The 15,872-nt window shown below is 41.2% G+C and overlaps 1 protein-coding gene and 1 long non-coding RNA gene across 8 annotated transcripts in view; one reads left to right on the top strand and one right to left on the bottom strand.

Annotated features, from left to right (window-relative positions):
- LOC137203699 (uncharacterized) overlaps positions 1–15,872 on the top strand; it is a 57,086-nt gene that overhangs the window by 37,303 nt on the left and 3,911 nt on the right. The window contains exons 2-4 of one of the 4 annotated variants that reach the window (XR_010933246.1): positions 4,747–5,160; positions 7,082–7,165; positions 10,076–10,199. This is a non-coding gene — a long non-coding RNA (uncharacterized lncRNA). Of the gene's footprint in view, positions 1–4,746; positions 5,161–7,081; positions 7,166–9,313; positions 10,200–15,872 lie in introns of all 4 variants that reach the window. The other 3 variants (XR_010933247.1, XR_010933245.1, XR_010933248.1) reach the window with 3 other exon arrangements.
- TTC28 (tetratricopeptide repeat domain 28) overlaps positions 9,595–15,872 on the bottom strand; it is a 594,638-nt gene continuing 588,360 nt past the window's right edge. For all 4 annotated transcript variants that reach the window (XM_067700377.1, XM_067700378.1, XM_067700380.1 and 1 more), the window contains one exon: positions 9,595–15,111. In XM_067700377.1, the coding sequence (XP_067556478.1) occupies positions 13,484–15,111 (1,628 nt within the window). In that variant the 3' untranslated portion in view covers positions 9,595–13,483. The remainder of the gene's footprint in view (positions 15,112–15,872) is intronic.

The following is a 15,872-nucleotide window of genomic DNA, read 5'->3' as shown; positions in this document are numbered from 1 at the left end:
AGAGCCAACAAGTTTGCGATGGATTATATGAGATGCTTGAGAGAAAGGAGGAAGGTGAGCATGGCTTCCCTGGTATTGTCCTGAACAGCTGGATAGAATTGCCATTCTACTGAGATGTGAAAGACTTCAGAGGGAAGAAGACTGGGGAGAAAAATTAGGTTGGTGGTTTTTTAACTTTATAGATATTGATGTATAACGCACAGAAGAGTACACAGATTGTACTTGTAGAGCATGATGGGTTTTTACCAAGTGAACCCATCCAGGTAAGCAAGTCCCAGTCTTCCACCACAGAGTAAACAATATCCTAACTTTTAACAGCATCAATTCGTTTTGCTAGTTTTTGAACTTTATATAAATGGAAACATATGGTATATATTCTGTCTGGCTTATTTTGCTCAGCCTTCTATTTGAAATATTCATGCTGTTAACACATGGTTGCCATAGAGTTTTCCATTGTCTGATACACCATCATCAATTTATTCGTTCTATAGTCCAGTTTGTCAACTTTTTATATCCTGTGTAAGAAACATTTGCCTACCTTAAGGTTATGGAGGTAAAGTCTTGTGTTTTATTCTAAATATTTTCCCTAGATTTTCTGCCTTTTAGTTTTGTATAGTCCACCAAAACTTGATTTTTGTGTATGGTGTGTGGAGGTCAAGACTGATTTTTTAAAATATGTATATCCAATCGAACCAGCTCCATTTATTGAAATTTATTCTTTCTCCACTGTACTGTAGTGTCATCTTTGTCATAAATCAGGTGTGTGTGTGTTTCTAGACTTTCTATTGTGTTTGATTCATCTGTTTGTCTAACCTTGCACCAATCCCATTCTGTCTTTATTGTAGCTTTATAATAGAGCTTAATTTCTGGCAGTGGAACTTCTCAAACTTTGTTCTTTTTCTAGACTCCCTTGGATATTCTTGGCTCCTTTGCATTTCCATATAAAATTTAGAATCAGCTTATTTCTACCCACCCCCCTTCAAAAAACCCTTCTGAAGCTTTTATGTAGTTTACACATAATAAAATGTGTAAATTTTAAGGGTACAATTCGATGAGTTTTGTCAAATGTATACACTCACATAATCAACACCAGTCAAGATATAGGACCAGTTCCATCACCCTAGGAAGTTCCATCATGTTTCTTTCCAGTAAATCCCCTTTTCTTCCCAGAGGCAACCTCTCTTGATTTCTATCACCATAAATTCATTTTGATTGTTCTCGGACTTTATATAAATGGGATCATAAAGTCTGAATTCTTTTGTGTTTGACGTCTTTTGCTCAACTCATTGTTTCTGATATTGGCTCCCGTTGCTGCCTGTATCCTTCATTCCTTCTTACTGTAGCACAGTGCCCACTGTATGACGATACCACAGTTCCTTATCCAGCCACCTGCTGACAGCCATTTGGGCTTCCCCATTTGGGGGCTCCTATGAATAAAGCAACCATGAACATTCTTGTATGAGTCTCTTTGTGGGCATCTGTTTTCATTTCTCACAGGCAAATACTGAGACATAGGATTGGGTGGCTGTATATTAAATTTTATGAGAAATTGCTGAACAGTTTTCCAAAATGGTTGTATCATTTTACACTCCTACTAACAAGGTATGAGAGTTCTAGTGGTTCTGTATATGCACCAACACTTGGTGTGGTCAGTCTCTAGCCATTCTAAAGGTGGGAAGTATTTTTTTCATTGTGATTTTAATTTGCATTCCCAGATGACTAATGATTCTGAGCACATTTTCATGTGCTTATTGATCATTTGTATATCTTCCTTCATGAAGTTTCTGTTCAAATCTTTCATCTTTATTGTTTGATGTTTTATTGTTGGTTGCCGGTGATATAGATATTCATTCCAGATACAGGTCTTCTGTCAGGTAAAGTTACCATGAAAAATTATCATGAATATTTTCTTCTAGGCTCTGCTTGCCTTTTCATTTTCTTAGTGATATCTTATGAAGAGCAAAAGGTTTTAATTTTGATAGATTACAATTAAGTTTTCTTTTGTAGTTAGTTGGTGCTTTTTGTGTCGTAAGAAATCTTTGCCTGACTTAGGGTCAAAGAGGTATTTTCCTATGAATGAAGCTTTATAACTTCACCTTTTATGTCTAGGTTTATGATCCATTTTGAATTACTTTTTGAGTATGGTTTGAGGTAGTCACTGAGGTTTTATTTTTCTAAATGAAATGTAGTTTTAATGCCATATGTTGAAAATACTGTTCTTTCCCCTACTAAATTACCTTGGAACCCTTTATTGAAAATCAGTTAGCCATCTACATCTGGGCCCTTTTCTCTCTATATATATTTCTGGACTCTTCTCTGTCTACTATTTGTTTATATGCCAAAACTACATAATCTTATTTACTATAACTTCAAAGTAAATTTTGAAGGCAACTTCTTTTTCAAGTTTGTTTTGACTCTCCTAGATTCTTTGCATTTCCAAATAAATTTTAAGTTTAACTTGTCAGTTTCTAATAAAAAGTCTGCTAAGACTTTTTCCTGTTAATATTTTCATTGCAATTGTGTTACCTCTATAGATAAGTCTTGGGAGAATTGACATCTTAACAATATTCAGTGTTCCATTCATCAACATCTATCTCAGCTTATGGCTTCTTTAATTTTTGTCAGCAGTGTTTTCTCATTTTTAATACAGAAATCTTACTTGCCCTTTGTTAAATTTATCCCTAAGTATTTTTTATCAACTTTATTGAGGTGTAGTCTACATATTATGAACTGTAACCATCTTGACTGTAGAGATCAATGTGTTTTAATCAATTTATGTTTATTGACCTAATGGTAAACAGAATGGGTTTTAATTTTGTTTTCTAGTGTTTGTTGCTAGTATATAGAAATACAATTGTATTTACATTTGGTTGTGATGTCACTTAAAATTCTTTATTCTTGAAGAGTTCATAGCCTCCTTTTTCTCTATATTATTGGCTTAAGAGACCAGTCCAGACCACTATATGTACAAATAAATTAGAATAAAAATTCATATCCTTGGTCACACTGACTGTGTTGTGGCTGCTCAGTAGCCACATGTGCCTAGTGGCTGCTGGATTGGACAGCCCAGCTCTTCATCATTGCAGAAAGTTGTATCCAAAAGCACTGTGTGGAGTGATGGGGTGGCCCCACCTTGGGAGTTACCTCACTGTTTACTCATGGTATTGTATAACCCGTTCTGACAATCTCTGTATTTACAGTAAATTGAAAGTTACATACCTATATTTAAAAGCTTAATTAAATGCAGATTACACTTTTATTTCAGGTCTACCTCATATGTGATGCTATGTGGTTTGTACTGCATTACAGAGAACTAAGAATTGACCACTAGCTTTTGCAACATTTTGGATGTAGCTTCTGATCTTGTGTTGGGGACAAAAGCGTGATTTGAGGGGGTGGTTTAAGAGAGAAGAGGAAGAGTGGAAGTGGTGACACTGAGTATAGAGCAGTCGCTTTGTTCTGAAAGAAGCGGAGAAATGGCATGTTTGCAGGACGGGGATATGGGGCCACACGGGAGAGATCACAGCACGTTAATATGCTGATAGGAATGATTCACCTGAGAGGAAAAATCAGTGCGGGAGAGAGAGGGAGGATTATTGACACGCTGTCCTTCAGCGGGCAACCAAGAGCGGGTCTAAGCAAGTGGAGGTGTAGGCCCTGGAGAGGGGCCCAGATGTCTCCACCTACAGTGATGGAGGGGCAGGCTGAGCGTAAGCCACAGGAAGGGACGTGGGGCTTCTCTTCTGATTGATTCTATTGCTTTTTTTTTTTTACATCCAAGCATCCAAGATCATAGAGGCCCCTCACTGGATGGCCTTAGACTTAATGTGTTCTTCCATTTCACGTGTGTTTCTTATTCCTTTGCTGTCGTTTCCGTCTTCAGTTTGCCTCCTCTACAGCCTTCCTTCCTGCTCTACTTCTGACTTGCTCCTTTTATACCATATGTTCAAACATCCACAGCTCAGGCCATTAAATCGAAAGGAAAAAAAAGTCCCATTTAAGTTAACCCAAGTGGGAAGTAACTGAACATTGAAGTGGAGAGCAGCCTGGAACTTAGCTACTTCAGGGACTTTGTCTCCCTCAAGGTGCCTTTGCATCTGCTCTTTTCTCCTTTCTCCACTGCTGGCTTCCTCTGCTCACTCAGTTTTTGCACCTTTGCACCTCTGGCCTGCACATGGCCGTGCTGGCCACTGACCTCAGTTTACATCCCTACCTTTGACTTTGGCTTCAGCTGCAGAGACCTGATCTAGACCTGGACTGAAATCATGAGAAAAGGAATCTGGTCGCAGGGGTTTTTCCTAAGGTTCTGACCTCCCACAGCATTGGTGGCCCTGCTCAGGACTCATCAGCTGCAGCAGGAGAGTAGAGTCCTTCCACATAGAACACCTCTGCCTCCATATGCTGTCTCATCCCTCAGGCTGAGTCAAGGCACTTCTTAGCCGGGGCACTGGGTGGGGAGGCACAGTGATTGGCATTTTCATTCATCAAGCTGTTTGGACTATTTGTAATACAGGAGAGAACAGAATCTAATTAAGTGAAGTGTACAAAGTTTATTTTATGGACTTTTTAACATCTATTTTAACTTTCTGCTTGTTTATTTTTTATTGGCTACATCCTATTTATCACAACAAACCCTCAGCAAATATTTGTAGAATGAATGACTTTCGAAATGTTAGGTAAGAACTGCCTCTTTTTTCTTAATTACATTGCAATTTTATTTTATATTTGCATTTTTGGTTCAAAAAGAAAATGGCTACAACTTCAGAAAGATCTGGGGACTTCCCTGGTGGCGCAGTGGTTTAGAATCTGCCTGGCAGTGCAGCGGACATGGGTTTGAGCCCTGGTCCCAGAAGATCCCACATGCCACGGAGCAACTAAGCCCGTGCGCCACAACTACTGAGTCTCTGCTCTACAGCCCACAAGCCACAACTGAGCCCGCATGCCACAACTACTGAAGGCTGCGCACCTAGAACCCGTGCTCTGTAACAAGAGAAGCCACCGCAATGAGAAGCCCGCGCACCGCAACAAAGAGTAGCCCCTGCTCGACGCAACCAGAGAAGGCCCGCGCACAGCAACGAAGACCCAACGCAGCCAAAGATAAATAAATAAAATAAATTTATTTTAAAAAAAGAAAAAGAAAGCTCTGTATATGGAAAAAAGGTCAGACTTTTGGCAGAATGCTGCCAGACAGATCAGAATTCAAACTCATTTACCTGTCCGAATTAACTAAAAGGGCAGACTTTGAGCCCTACTATTGGGACTTAAAGTTATTTTAGAATTTTAGAACTTCTTATTTAATATAAATATATTGAGAATATTTATATATTTAAGAACATTTGTTCCCTTAAGCCCAAATGCACAATTGCTACAAATCTAATAAATATCTTGAGATTGGATGCAAATTCATTTGGGAGGCAAAATGTTTCCTCGATGCCAACATGTCCCTTTAATGTATTTGGATCCAGATGTTTCGGCCTTATTTGCTGGAGTGGATGCAGCATTAGACTGTCAGTTCCCTGTTTGCCATTATTTAGTATTAGAGGCTGTTAAGCATGCATACTGATTGGGAAAGTTGAAGAAAGGCTTTAAGTTGAAAAAGGTACCAAGCTGTGGTCTTTGTCCAGACATCCTGAGGTTAAAAACAACAAAACAAAGTGACTATAAATAAAGCATTAGAATACTAATATTAAAAAGCACCACAGGGCTTCCCTGGTGGCGCAGTGGTTGGGAGTCTCCCTGCCGATGCAGGGGACGCGGGTTTGTGCCCCAGTCCAGGAGGATCCCACGTGCCGCAGAGCGGCTGGGCCCGTGGGCCATGGCCGCTGGGCCTGCGCGTCCGGAGCCTGTGCTCCGCGGCGGGAGAGGCCACGGCTGTGAGAGGCCCGCGTACCGCAAAAAAAAAAAAAAAGCACCACAGTAGCTAAGAACAGTCTTGGTAGTACCTGTCTTTCATATTAGCTGTCAGTCAAGGTCCCCAGCACATAACTAGATCTTCACTAAGGGCCAGTCTCTCCTTCAGGGAAGCATCTAACAAAGCATGTATTCCATAACTGAACATGCAAATTCTCGAACAATAACAGATAATATAAATTATATTTCCTAAGGTAATAAACACCACACGATTGTGCTAAAAAATCTTTGCATGGTGCTGTGTTAAACTTGCGTCCTTAGATCTACGCTACAGATTATTGTACTAAAGTCAATTTCTACTTTAACATTAATAGGGTATAGTTCTCACGTTGTTTCTTAAGAAATGATAGAACTGCTTGGAATTTCCCTTACATTTGCATACATATTTCATTGTTCTTATACTAGGAGTGTAATAGATTTGCTTCTTGTCTAATTACAATGTAAACTGTAGAATTCAGCACTCCAGTTCTCAGGGTGGTAATGTGCTCTGTAGTTTCATGCTGATTGGTTTTACTTATATGAATGTGTTTATAGATGCTCCCTAGGGCCGGAGCTCTGGCCCTTAAGAATACCATGTGCGTGTTCATCAGTAAAGATAAGCACCAGTGACTAATAGATCCGCTTTCAATCTATGTTTTCCTAGTTTTAAAAACACAAGGATTTAATGGCCAGTATTTTATTTCGGATTTTTATGTCTAGATTCATAAATGAAACGGGCCTATCCTTTGCTTATACTATCTATTGATCTTAGAATTAAGAATACCATCATGGAGTGATTTTAATATCTTTTATTTTTATATTTTCTTAAACAATTTGAAAATACAGAGTATCACTGGTCCCTGAAAGTTTGGTGAAGTACATGTAAAACCATCTGGGCCTGTATATTTTGGAGAGTTGGATAAAGGACAAGGAGTTAGGATTACCATTTTAATTTTATGGGCTCTTTTTTTTAAGTTTTCTTTTCCTTCTTGCACTAGAGCTTTTAATAGTTTTTCTAAAAGTTTATATAATTTATTGTTGTATAGTTGCTAATAACATTTTTCACTCATTCTTAAATTCCTTATGAAATAGTTTGTATGTGTGAACAAGGAGATGTATGCTACAGTTCTTTGCAGTTGAAGTCACTTGCTTATCACTCCTGATTCTAGTTCCATTGCTTCCCTCCCCAAAGGTGACACCACTCCTGCATCTGAGGTCCATCGTTCCCTGCATTTTTGGATTCCTCAACTACATATCTATGCCTAAAACATACTAGGTATTATTTCACATTTTCACGTGTATTGGCATAAATGTATTCATAGTATTTTCTTATTAATTTTTGCTGCATTTTTAGCTGTAACCGTTTCTCCTTTGCTCTGTCTCAAATACACACACGTGTGCATGCATGCACACGTGTAGTCAGCCTTCCCAGGAATTGGTGTATTTTTTCTTTTTGGCAGACTTTACCCTTCTTGATCTTCTGTACTATCTTTTTTTAAATTAATTTCTGACTCTTGTTATTCCCTCCCTTCTTTTCTCTCTGGGTTTTTCCTTCTCCTTGGGTTTCTCTTGTTATTCCTTTGCTAACTTCTTGGATCAGTCACCTAGCTCAGTGGCATCATTCTTTATGCACTTGTACCACAGCACTGGCTATTTAGGATGGCATCCCTCCTCATTGGTTGGGGCTTAAACAGTTACATGTTTAAAATTAACCTTGAAAATAAACATTTAGGACTATAATTTTTTTCTTTAAAATGCCACGTTAACTGCATCCCACTAATTTTTATGAAATTTTAAGTTAATTTTATTCTTAAGCTATTATTTATATATTTCCTGAAAGTGGCATGTAAGCAGAAATAAAAATAAGTATATATATTTTACTTTATCAGGTGAAAATGAGATTGTTTGTAGTCTATTGTGCAAACTTCTGGTCTTGAGTAGAACAAATAAGAAATACCTCTGTCATTAGTAAAAGTAAACCCCAGAAACTCCCAAGGTGGCACTGGAGGCATCTATCTGTTTAGATACGTAATAGTTTCTCATTTCTATTATGAATTCCTCTATGGTTCATATGTTATTTAGTGCATTTTAAAATATCTAAGTGGTTGGCAACTTTTCGATTATCTTCTTGTTATTGATGCCTTAACTGAATTGTATTCTCATTAGGTTGGTGGCAATGATATTGATTGCTAGAGGCCAGAACATGGTCTATTTTTCATGAAATATTTTGTGTGTGCTTATGAAAAATGTTGATTCACTATCAGAAACTAGGTTCTCTCCAAGTCATAAGCCTGTTTGCTGATTGTTTAAACCCACCATATATACTTTCTAAATATTTGTCTAATTAACCCATCAGGTACTGAGAGTAAAGAGTAATATCTCCCATTATAGTAGTGTAGTTTTCCAAACTTGTAGTTCTGCCAATTTTTACTTTATGAATTTTAAGGCTATAGTGTTAGCTGCATACAAATTTAGAATTTTGCCTTTCGACTAAGTTTTTTTTTAACATTAGCAAATGGATCTTTGTTTTATTAATGCCTTTTACTTTAACATCTATTTTACTGATTCTTTACTGTCATTTGGGGCCCTTGTGCTTTGGTAGTTGGGTTTTTTCTTTTCGAACAGCATTTTTTTTTTTAAAGAACATGTGGCATGTTGCCATCATCTGTCAGGCTCCTTTTTAATTAAGTTTAGTTCACTTACATTTTTAATGATTACTGATTATCACTGATTTTTAAAATTTATTTCATCTTTCTTTTCTCCTCCTTTTAAAATAGTTTTTGTTGTTGTTCCCTCTTTTTTAAGTCAACTAAGTTTTTTAAAATTTATTTCTCCTCCACTAATTAGTTTGGTATAATCCTCTATTTCTATTTTTTGTGTGTGGTTATGCACACTTAACATACTGTCTCTAAAAATCTACTTTTCTCTTCCCAAACAAATAACACTTTAACTTCCTTGTTTTAATTTTTTATTGCTACCCAAATGAGACATTACTCTTTTTATATAATCAATACTTGTTTTGATTTTTTTTCACATTCACCTAATTCGGTGTTCATTATTTCTTCATGCATCTCAGACTTTCACAGGTAGGACTGTTTTCCTTTCTGAAATACAGTTGTCCTTTGAACAACGTCTGGGCTGGGGCACCAAACCTTTGCACAGTAAAAATCTGCATATAACACGTAGTCCGTGCTTCTTATATGTGGTTCCTCACGGCTCCTCCATATCCGTGGCTCCACATCTGCACATTCAGCCAACAGTGGATCGTTTAATATTGTAGTATTTACTACTGAAAAAATTCCACATATACGTGGACCTGCGCACTTAAAACCTTGTTGTTTGAGGGTCAGCTGTACTTCCTTTGGAAGTTTCTTTTAGATACAGGGATCTAGTGGTAATGAACTCTGTTTGTCTGCAACCATAGAATTTTCTGTCCTGCAACACAGAAGATCAGAAGCATTTAGCCATCTAAACCACTACCACCAACCGGTACCCAGTCCTCGGGGCCAGATGAGCTGCGTGCAGGTCCGCTCTGCTGTGTGCTTTCTCTGGCTCTGCTCCTGGCAAACGTGAGGCTACAGTGTGTTTATAAGGATAAACTCCAGACAGAAATACATGCTCATTAATGACACATGACCACTTTGTGTACTGCAAAGAAACCTAGGAAGTGTGGAAAATGCATAGAAAGTGATTCAGATACAGTACTTAAAACCAAAGGAACTCATGCTTTAATAGACACTGAAATCACAAAGGAAGGCCAAGTGCCTTAGCAATCTCAATAAAAATATGAAGTTCTTTTTACAGGGTAAATTTCATAATATAAAAAGTTTAATGCCATCTGGAAAACTGTAATTTACAAAAAAAAAGTCCACATAGGCCAAAGATGGCTAACACTGCATACAAGGGGCATGAGTGCCAAGTGGGGAAGGCGTCTGAGGAAGGGAGATGTGACCACGTGTGTCCTTACATGGAACATCTTTGAAGGGTCTGGCACAGACAAGGGCCCAGTTCACAAAGCACATGGACAGTTCTTTTAGGTAAAACAACAAAATATGTGATGAAAATTATACATTTTTCACATTCTGCCTACTTACTAAATGCAAACCAAATTATTGTGTGGCATTTTTTCCAGCCTGAACTGAAACTAACGAAGTGACTGTTCTCCTTGTGGTGGGGGTGGTGGCAGGACAGGCACTGAGCTGGGGACTTGCCAAGGTGACCGCCTACCGGGATTCACCGGGACAGACAAGCACAGCGAGGACAGCGTGTGCAGCAGCGCGTGGACCAGGGACCGTTTCAAGTGGATGGAGGTGAGAACTTCTTCATTTTACTACACACCAATACCAAAACGCATCAAAATGTAAGCTTGAGTAGCTAATTTCGTCTTGGTATATTGACTTAGTTAAAGATCACTGAAGTAGTTGCATGGTTCACTGGTGAGAAGTAAGACAGATTCGACTACCTTGCTTTGTGGTCATACCAAGGTTTCTAGGAGAGGGAGATTTTATTGCTTGTATTTGGTGTATTTGCATCTGATGGAGTAGAGTAGGGGCAGGGGTTCCAGTTTCCTGAGCTGAAAAAGAAATAATATCCAATGCTGTCTGCATACAGTGAGGAAAAATATTTTTGTAAATTTCACCCACACCCATCGACTCCTTCCAAGTGGGGCAAAGAGCCGAGGACTATGCAGGGGTCATTCGCTTCCATCCACATGGCTCAGGTTCCCACGCATTCCTATCAGTTTTATCCACAGCCTGACACTCACTTTCCCTAGATTGTAGAAACAAAACATTATGCTAATTGTGTTTTCTGTCATCTATACCAGGAGTCAGCAAACTTTTTCTTAAAAGGCTAGATATCTTAGTTTTTGTGGACCAAGAGGTAAAAATCAAAAATATTATGTAGGTATTTATTTATATAAATATTTTAAAATGTAAAATCCATTCCTAGCTCATGGCTGTAAAAATCTGGGCCTCTGACCAGATTTAGCCTGTGGGTCATTTGCCAACCTCTGATCTGTACAAAGAATTTGCAAATTATACAATCTCACATAATTTTTAAGTGCATATTGTTTTCAAGGTAGCCTGAAAAATTCACCTTGATTTTACATCCATTTCACTTGTATAGAAAACACCAAGACTGACAGTAAACATAAAGAAGCGGCGACTCTACAGTGATTTTTAGATTGGTCCTATTATTTCATCATCTTTGCTTTTCTTCCTTGAAACTTATATCTAGGACCAAAAAAAAATCATATATTCCATTTGGCTTTTCAACATGAAACCTACAACAACAAATGTATTTAGGACTAAAACCAGGTTAGGGTCCACGAGTCCTCCTCGCTGGCTTGGTAACCACGGGGAAGCCGTCTGGGTGGTGGAGGATGTGCGCTAGAGGGAGGCCTACAGGGTTGTGCCCTCGTCCTCAGGGATGGAGCAGAGACCCGGCCTTTCCTCCAGGGCTACTTGGCACTTGGGAAAGAGGCTGAGAGTTGCTGAGAAAGGAACAGCCCAACTATCTATATGTGGATTCAGAAATTTACTTTGAGGTTTATTTCTTGTTGTTGACGACCTGATTTTTCTATCTAAATGCACAGTGCTATAAACTTGGCTTTTATTTGCTACACTGGTTTTTATTACCATTTATGAAAGACATAAAGACAACCTCATAGTTGCTTGCTTCTTTATAAAGTATTTTTCTTCCAGTGTTGGGATCAGGGTTAGAATGGGACATACTTTTGCTTTTGTCAACATGGCTGTTGGGTTAAACACAAAAAGCTTCTATGACATAGCTCAGGAGAGTAAGACAAATTGAATAAATATTATCTCTTCCTCTTTTCAGAATACAGTGAGGAACAGGGCAACTAACTGGTCAGTGTATGTTTATAAAGTGAGATCCTATCCAGGGTTAAAAACTCCCTGGAGGTCTTGATGTTAGTGTCCCTCCTGCCAGGCCCCTCCTGTCCACTCCCTGTGTGGCTTGTGTCCTGGGACAAGAGGCTGCCCACCGTTGTATGATGGGCCCTCAAAGTGAGGATGGTAGGATTTCAATTTTAGAATTACCTAAAAGAGGCTTATGTAAATTCTCTAACTAAACTTAGGACTAACATGGTTTTCAGCACTTCTTTTCTTTATTTAAATATGTTAATGGTTACCCCCACCTAGACTGTTCTTTTGTCTTGTCCCAACTGGCAACAGTATCAGTGAACTGACATAGCTATAGGAAAAGTCCCTCTTTTTTTTTTTTTCTATGACAACACTTTTAGGTATATCTCTTTCCCTGTTCAGCAGTAATTCAGATGTATATCCCAGCAGAAGGTCCCCTGCTTCTGAGGCTGTGGACATTAAAGTCTTCTGTGTGAGGGGGAGGGGATTTGTCCTTCGGACCACAGGAGCAAGGGGCACTGGTCACACTAAGATGAGGGTCCAAATGCAGCTCACAGATGTGAGGTGCTGGGATTTTGGGAACCTGGTGACAGATTTAGACAGAAGGGGTTTTAGAAACCTGGCTTTGGGAAAAGATAATAAAATTAAGCAGGTAATAAAGGGAATAAGAGCTGGAAGGCTAGATTCTGGTTAAATCTAGTTAGCCATGGGATTTTTCTTTTGTTTTTTTGTTTGTTTGTTTTTTGGTTTTTTTTTTTTTTTTTTGCTTATAAGGAAACTGAATAATTTCAAACTCCCCCCTCCAAACTTGATAATTGCTTATTGAAGACTATTCAAAATTTGACATTTTAAAAAACTTTTTGAGCTTTTAAAAATAATAGCTATAAATGCAAAGTACTGTTGATAATAAAACCAAGTTGTTTATCCACGTACAAAAAAGGTCAGTAATGTTTTAAAAGCACAAAGTTGCATTTTTAAATCACAATTGCATAGTTCTAAAATGCCTGGGTAAGAGTTACATAAATTTTTTTAAGAAAATTCAAGTTTGGTTGACAGTGGGGCCCCAGGGACATTTGTAGCCCTCAAAGAGCAGAGTTCAGGAAGTGAATTATTGCCTTGTTACTCTGATGTTACAATATCATGAGACCAAAACTGCTACAATTTAATTATAAATCATTGGCATTTTTAAAACTAGTATCCTGTTTTTTGGCTACTATAACACTTTCATGTAAGAACTCAACTTAGAGAGAGTTTTATATACCCTACCCCCAACCAGCACCTGAAAGCCTTAAAAAAGCTCTGTTTGTATTTCTATGTATAAAAGGTACTGCATATATACCTCTTAGCAAAATATGTGCTCCCTTTCTCTCCCCACCCCAGAACCATGACCATTTTTGTACAAAAATCCTGTTGAAGAATCGCATCAAAGATGAGAAGCAGGGAGTTCCAAGGTAGACATTTGGTGATGTGTAGAAAATTCCATGAGCCTCCTGCACCAACCCCACAGAAGTCCTGGCTTTTGGTGAATCTGGCCCAGAGTCCCAGAGGGGCTACCAGTGTGTGTGTGTGGCGTCTGGGAGTGGTGGCGCCCGCGCCCCGAGAGCACCCATGCTGGGGCGGCCACGTTCAGGAGCAGGCCAAGTGAGTGCGGAGAGCTGGGCTGTGGGCCGCTGTGCTCCAAGCCGGTGTTGGTGGGTATAAAAGATGTTTTAGCATTTAGAGGAAGGAAAAAATCTTCCTGGGGACAGAAACTTGTAGCCGTTTCCAGAAGGAAGTCTCAAAGGGCGCGTGGGCACTGCGGCAGGAGGGCCGGCAGGCAGCGGCAGCGTGCTCAGCGAGGTGGTCTCCGTATGCCAGTGTCCGTTGGGAGGGGCTTTTGGGGGCGTTTCCCCACATTGCTGCAAAGACAGCTCCTTAAGTTCCAGCTTGTCTGCTCCTTCCTCCTTCTTGCTGTGCCGAGGTGACAAGTTTAATAGACTGAGGACATCTCTCTTGGAAGTCATCGTTCCAGGGGTTCCCCGGAATATTTTCATTGGTCCCGTGGAATGCTGGGGTGTGCTCTGCCAAAACATCTTCAGGTTGTGTACAGCCTGCACCTTCTCGTCGATGGCTGCCATCTTCAGCTTGTCTATGTCGGGAGCGTCAGCTGGACTCGAGCGAGCGGAGCCAGCTGAGGAGTAGGAGAGAGCTGGGGACGGTGCACTTCCAGCAGGAGACTGGTGGCCTGAGCTCGGGGACATGTTCCTTGGTGATTTGGAAATGTGAGCACTGTAAGGAGAGCTGGGATACTTCAGCTTAAAGAGAGGCTGGTCGGTCAGGGAGGTCTGGGAGTCAGAGCCGGGCGACGGCCGGCCACTGTGCTGGCTCGGGCTGTCTTTGATGGACGCCTCTGAGGCGGTGGGGCTGCTGTATCCTGAACTCACCTTGGGTAGTGAAGAGCTTCTGGCTGGGGGCTTTGGTTTGATAGTAACTGGCGACGGCTGGCTCTTCTGGTGGGAGAGGGCAGGCCTGCTGAACGCACTTGTTTCTGACGCTCTGAAGACAGCAGCGCTGTTGGGCACGGAAATGCCATCTTCAGGATTAGTGCCCTTACCTTGACCACTACCCCTCTGAAGACGTTCCACCGCAATGAGATGGCTTTGTGTCTCCTCTAGAATCTTCTGGGCCAACTCTTGTGGATCGAGCTTTGGGTTGCTCTCTTCTTGGGATTTCACGGTACTGTCTGTTTCTGTACTAGACTGGTCTGATTCTCCCGTATCTGAACTTGCTAGTTTTCCAACCTTCTGGAAGGGTGAGTTTGGGCTGGGAATCAGAGTCATCTTAACTGGAGAGTTTGGAGTGCTTATGCTCCCCTTGGAGCTTACCGAAACTTTCACACCGCCAGCTGTCCCGACGCGGGACTGTTTGTGATCTGGTGAGAAGCGAGTCTGTCTGTTTTCTTGGTAGGCCGCCAAAGGCTCAGTGCTGATGATGGAAAACCCTTCGTATTCTTCTTCGTCTTTGCTGTCTGCAGGGCGGGTCGGGGGGGACAGCTGGCTCCGAGGCAGGGTGGATCGCTGTGGGAAGGCGTTCTTGGACCGGTCGTAGTCCTGCCTTCCTCGAGGACCTCCGCCCTCTGACCCACCCTCAGGCTTGGAGACAAAGCTCATTGAGGAGGCGATGGAGCTCAGACTGTACACAGAGATGGCATCTGAGGCTATGCTCTCTGCACCGGTGGGAGAGAAAGGAGGGTGCTGGTAGCCCAAGGGCAGAGCATTGGAGACAGACTGGGCTGAGGCCAGAGACTCCAGGGAGGACGAGCTGTCAAGGCTGAGGCGCTTGGGCAGCTCAGTGGAATCTAAGACAAAACATAGGCGCCCAGAGGACAGTTAGAATTCTGTATGGTTCTTATTTTTCTTTCACAAGCATCTTTATATGCATAGAAGCTAGTAAAGCATTATGCAAGTGTTACTTATACACAACTTGAATTCATCTTATAAGCCTGAAACACACAGTCCTGTTGGAAAAAGTAAAGCTTACACTGGGGACAAAAACACCCCGAGATTGCCCACAGCCCCGTGCGCTGCAGACCCCGCCATGTGCCCATCTCCACTCTGCTCCCTATCTCACGGGACCCCATGGCAGCCTCCTGCTCTGAATGGGGCGATCTGTGATGCCCCCTGTCCTAAACCCTCATGCGCCATCCCTTCCAGCTCCGGCCCCATCGCTCCACACCCCAGCAACCTCCTCTCCACACGGCCTCTCCTCCCAGCTGCTCTTAACCCACTCCAGTCAGGCTTTCGTCCTCCCCAGTTCATGTAAAGGTTAACAGTGGCCACCAAATCTGGTATTCTGCACAGTCAATCACACCTGGCCCTCATGGACTGATCCTTCCCGGGCCCCTCCTTATCTCTGTGACCTCTGACCCCAGGAGCGCCCACAGGACACAGTCCTCTTCCCCTTGGACCTATGTGCACATTTATGTCTCCACACTGGACTCGTCTAACCAGCTGCCTATGAAGGTGTCCAAGAGGAAACTCAGACCCCTCCCATTCCTTCTGCCACTTTCAAGGTCTCAGCAAAGGCAGCCCCATTCTGGCAGCTGTTCCAAAGAACAGG

This window comes from Pseudorca crassidens, chromosome 12, assembly GCF_039906515.1.
Source record: "Pseudorca crassidens isolate mPseCra1 chromosome 12, mPseCra1.hap1, whole genome shotgun sequence".
Taxonomy (NCBI): domain Eukaryota; kingdom Metazoa; phylum Chordata; class Mammalia; order Artiodactyla; family Delphinidae; genus Pseudorca; species Pseudorca crassidens.
Note: the sequence above shows the minus strand (reverse complement) of the source record. Positions and strands in the feature narration are given on the sequence as shown.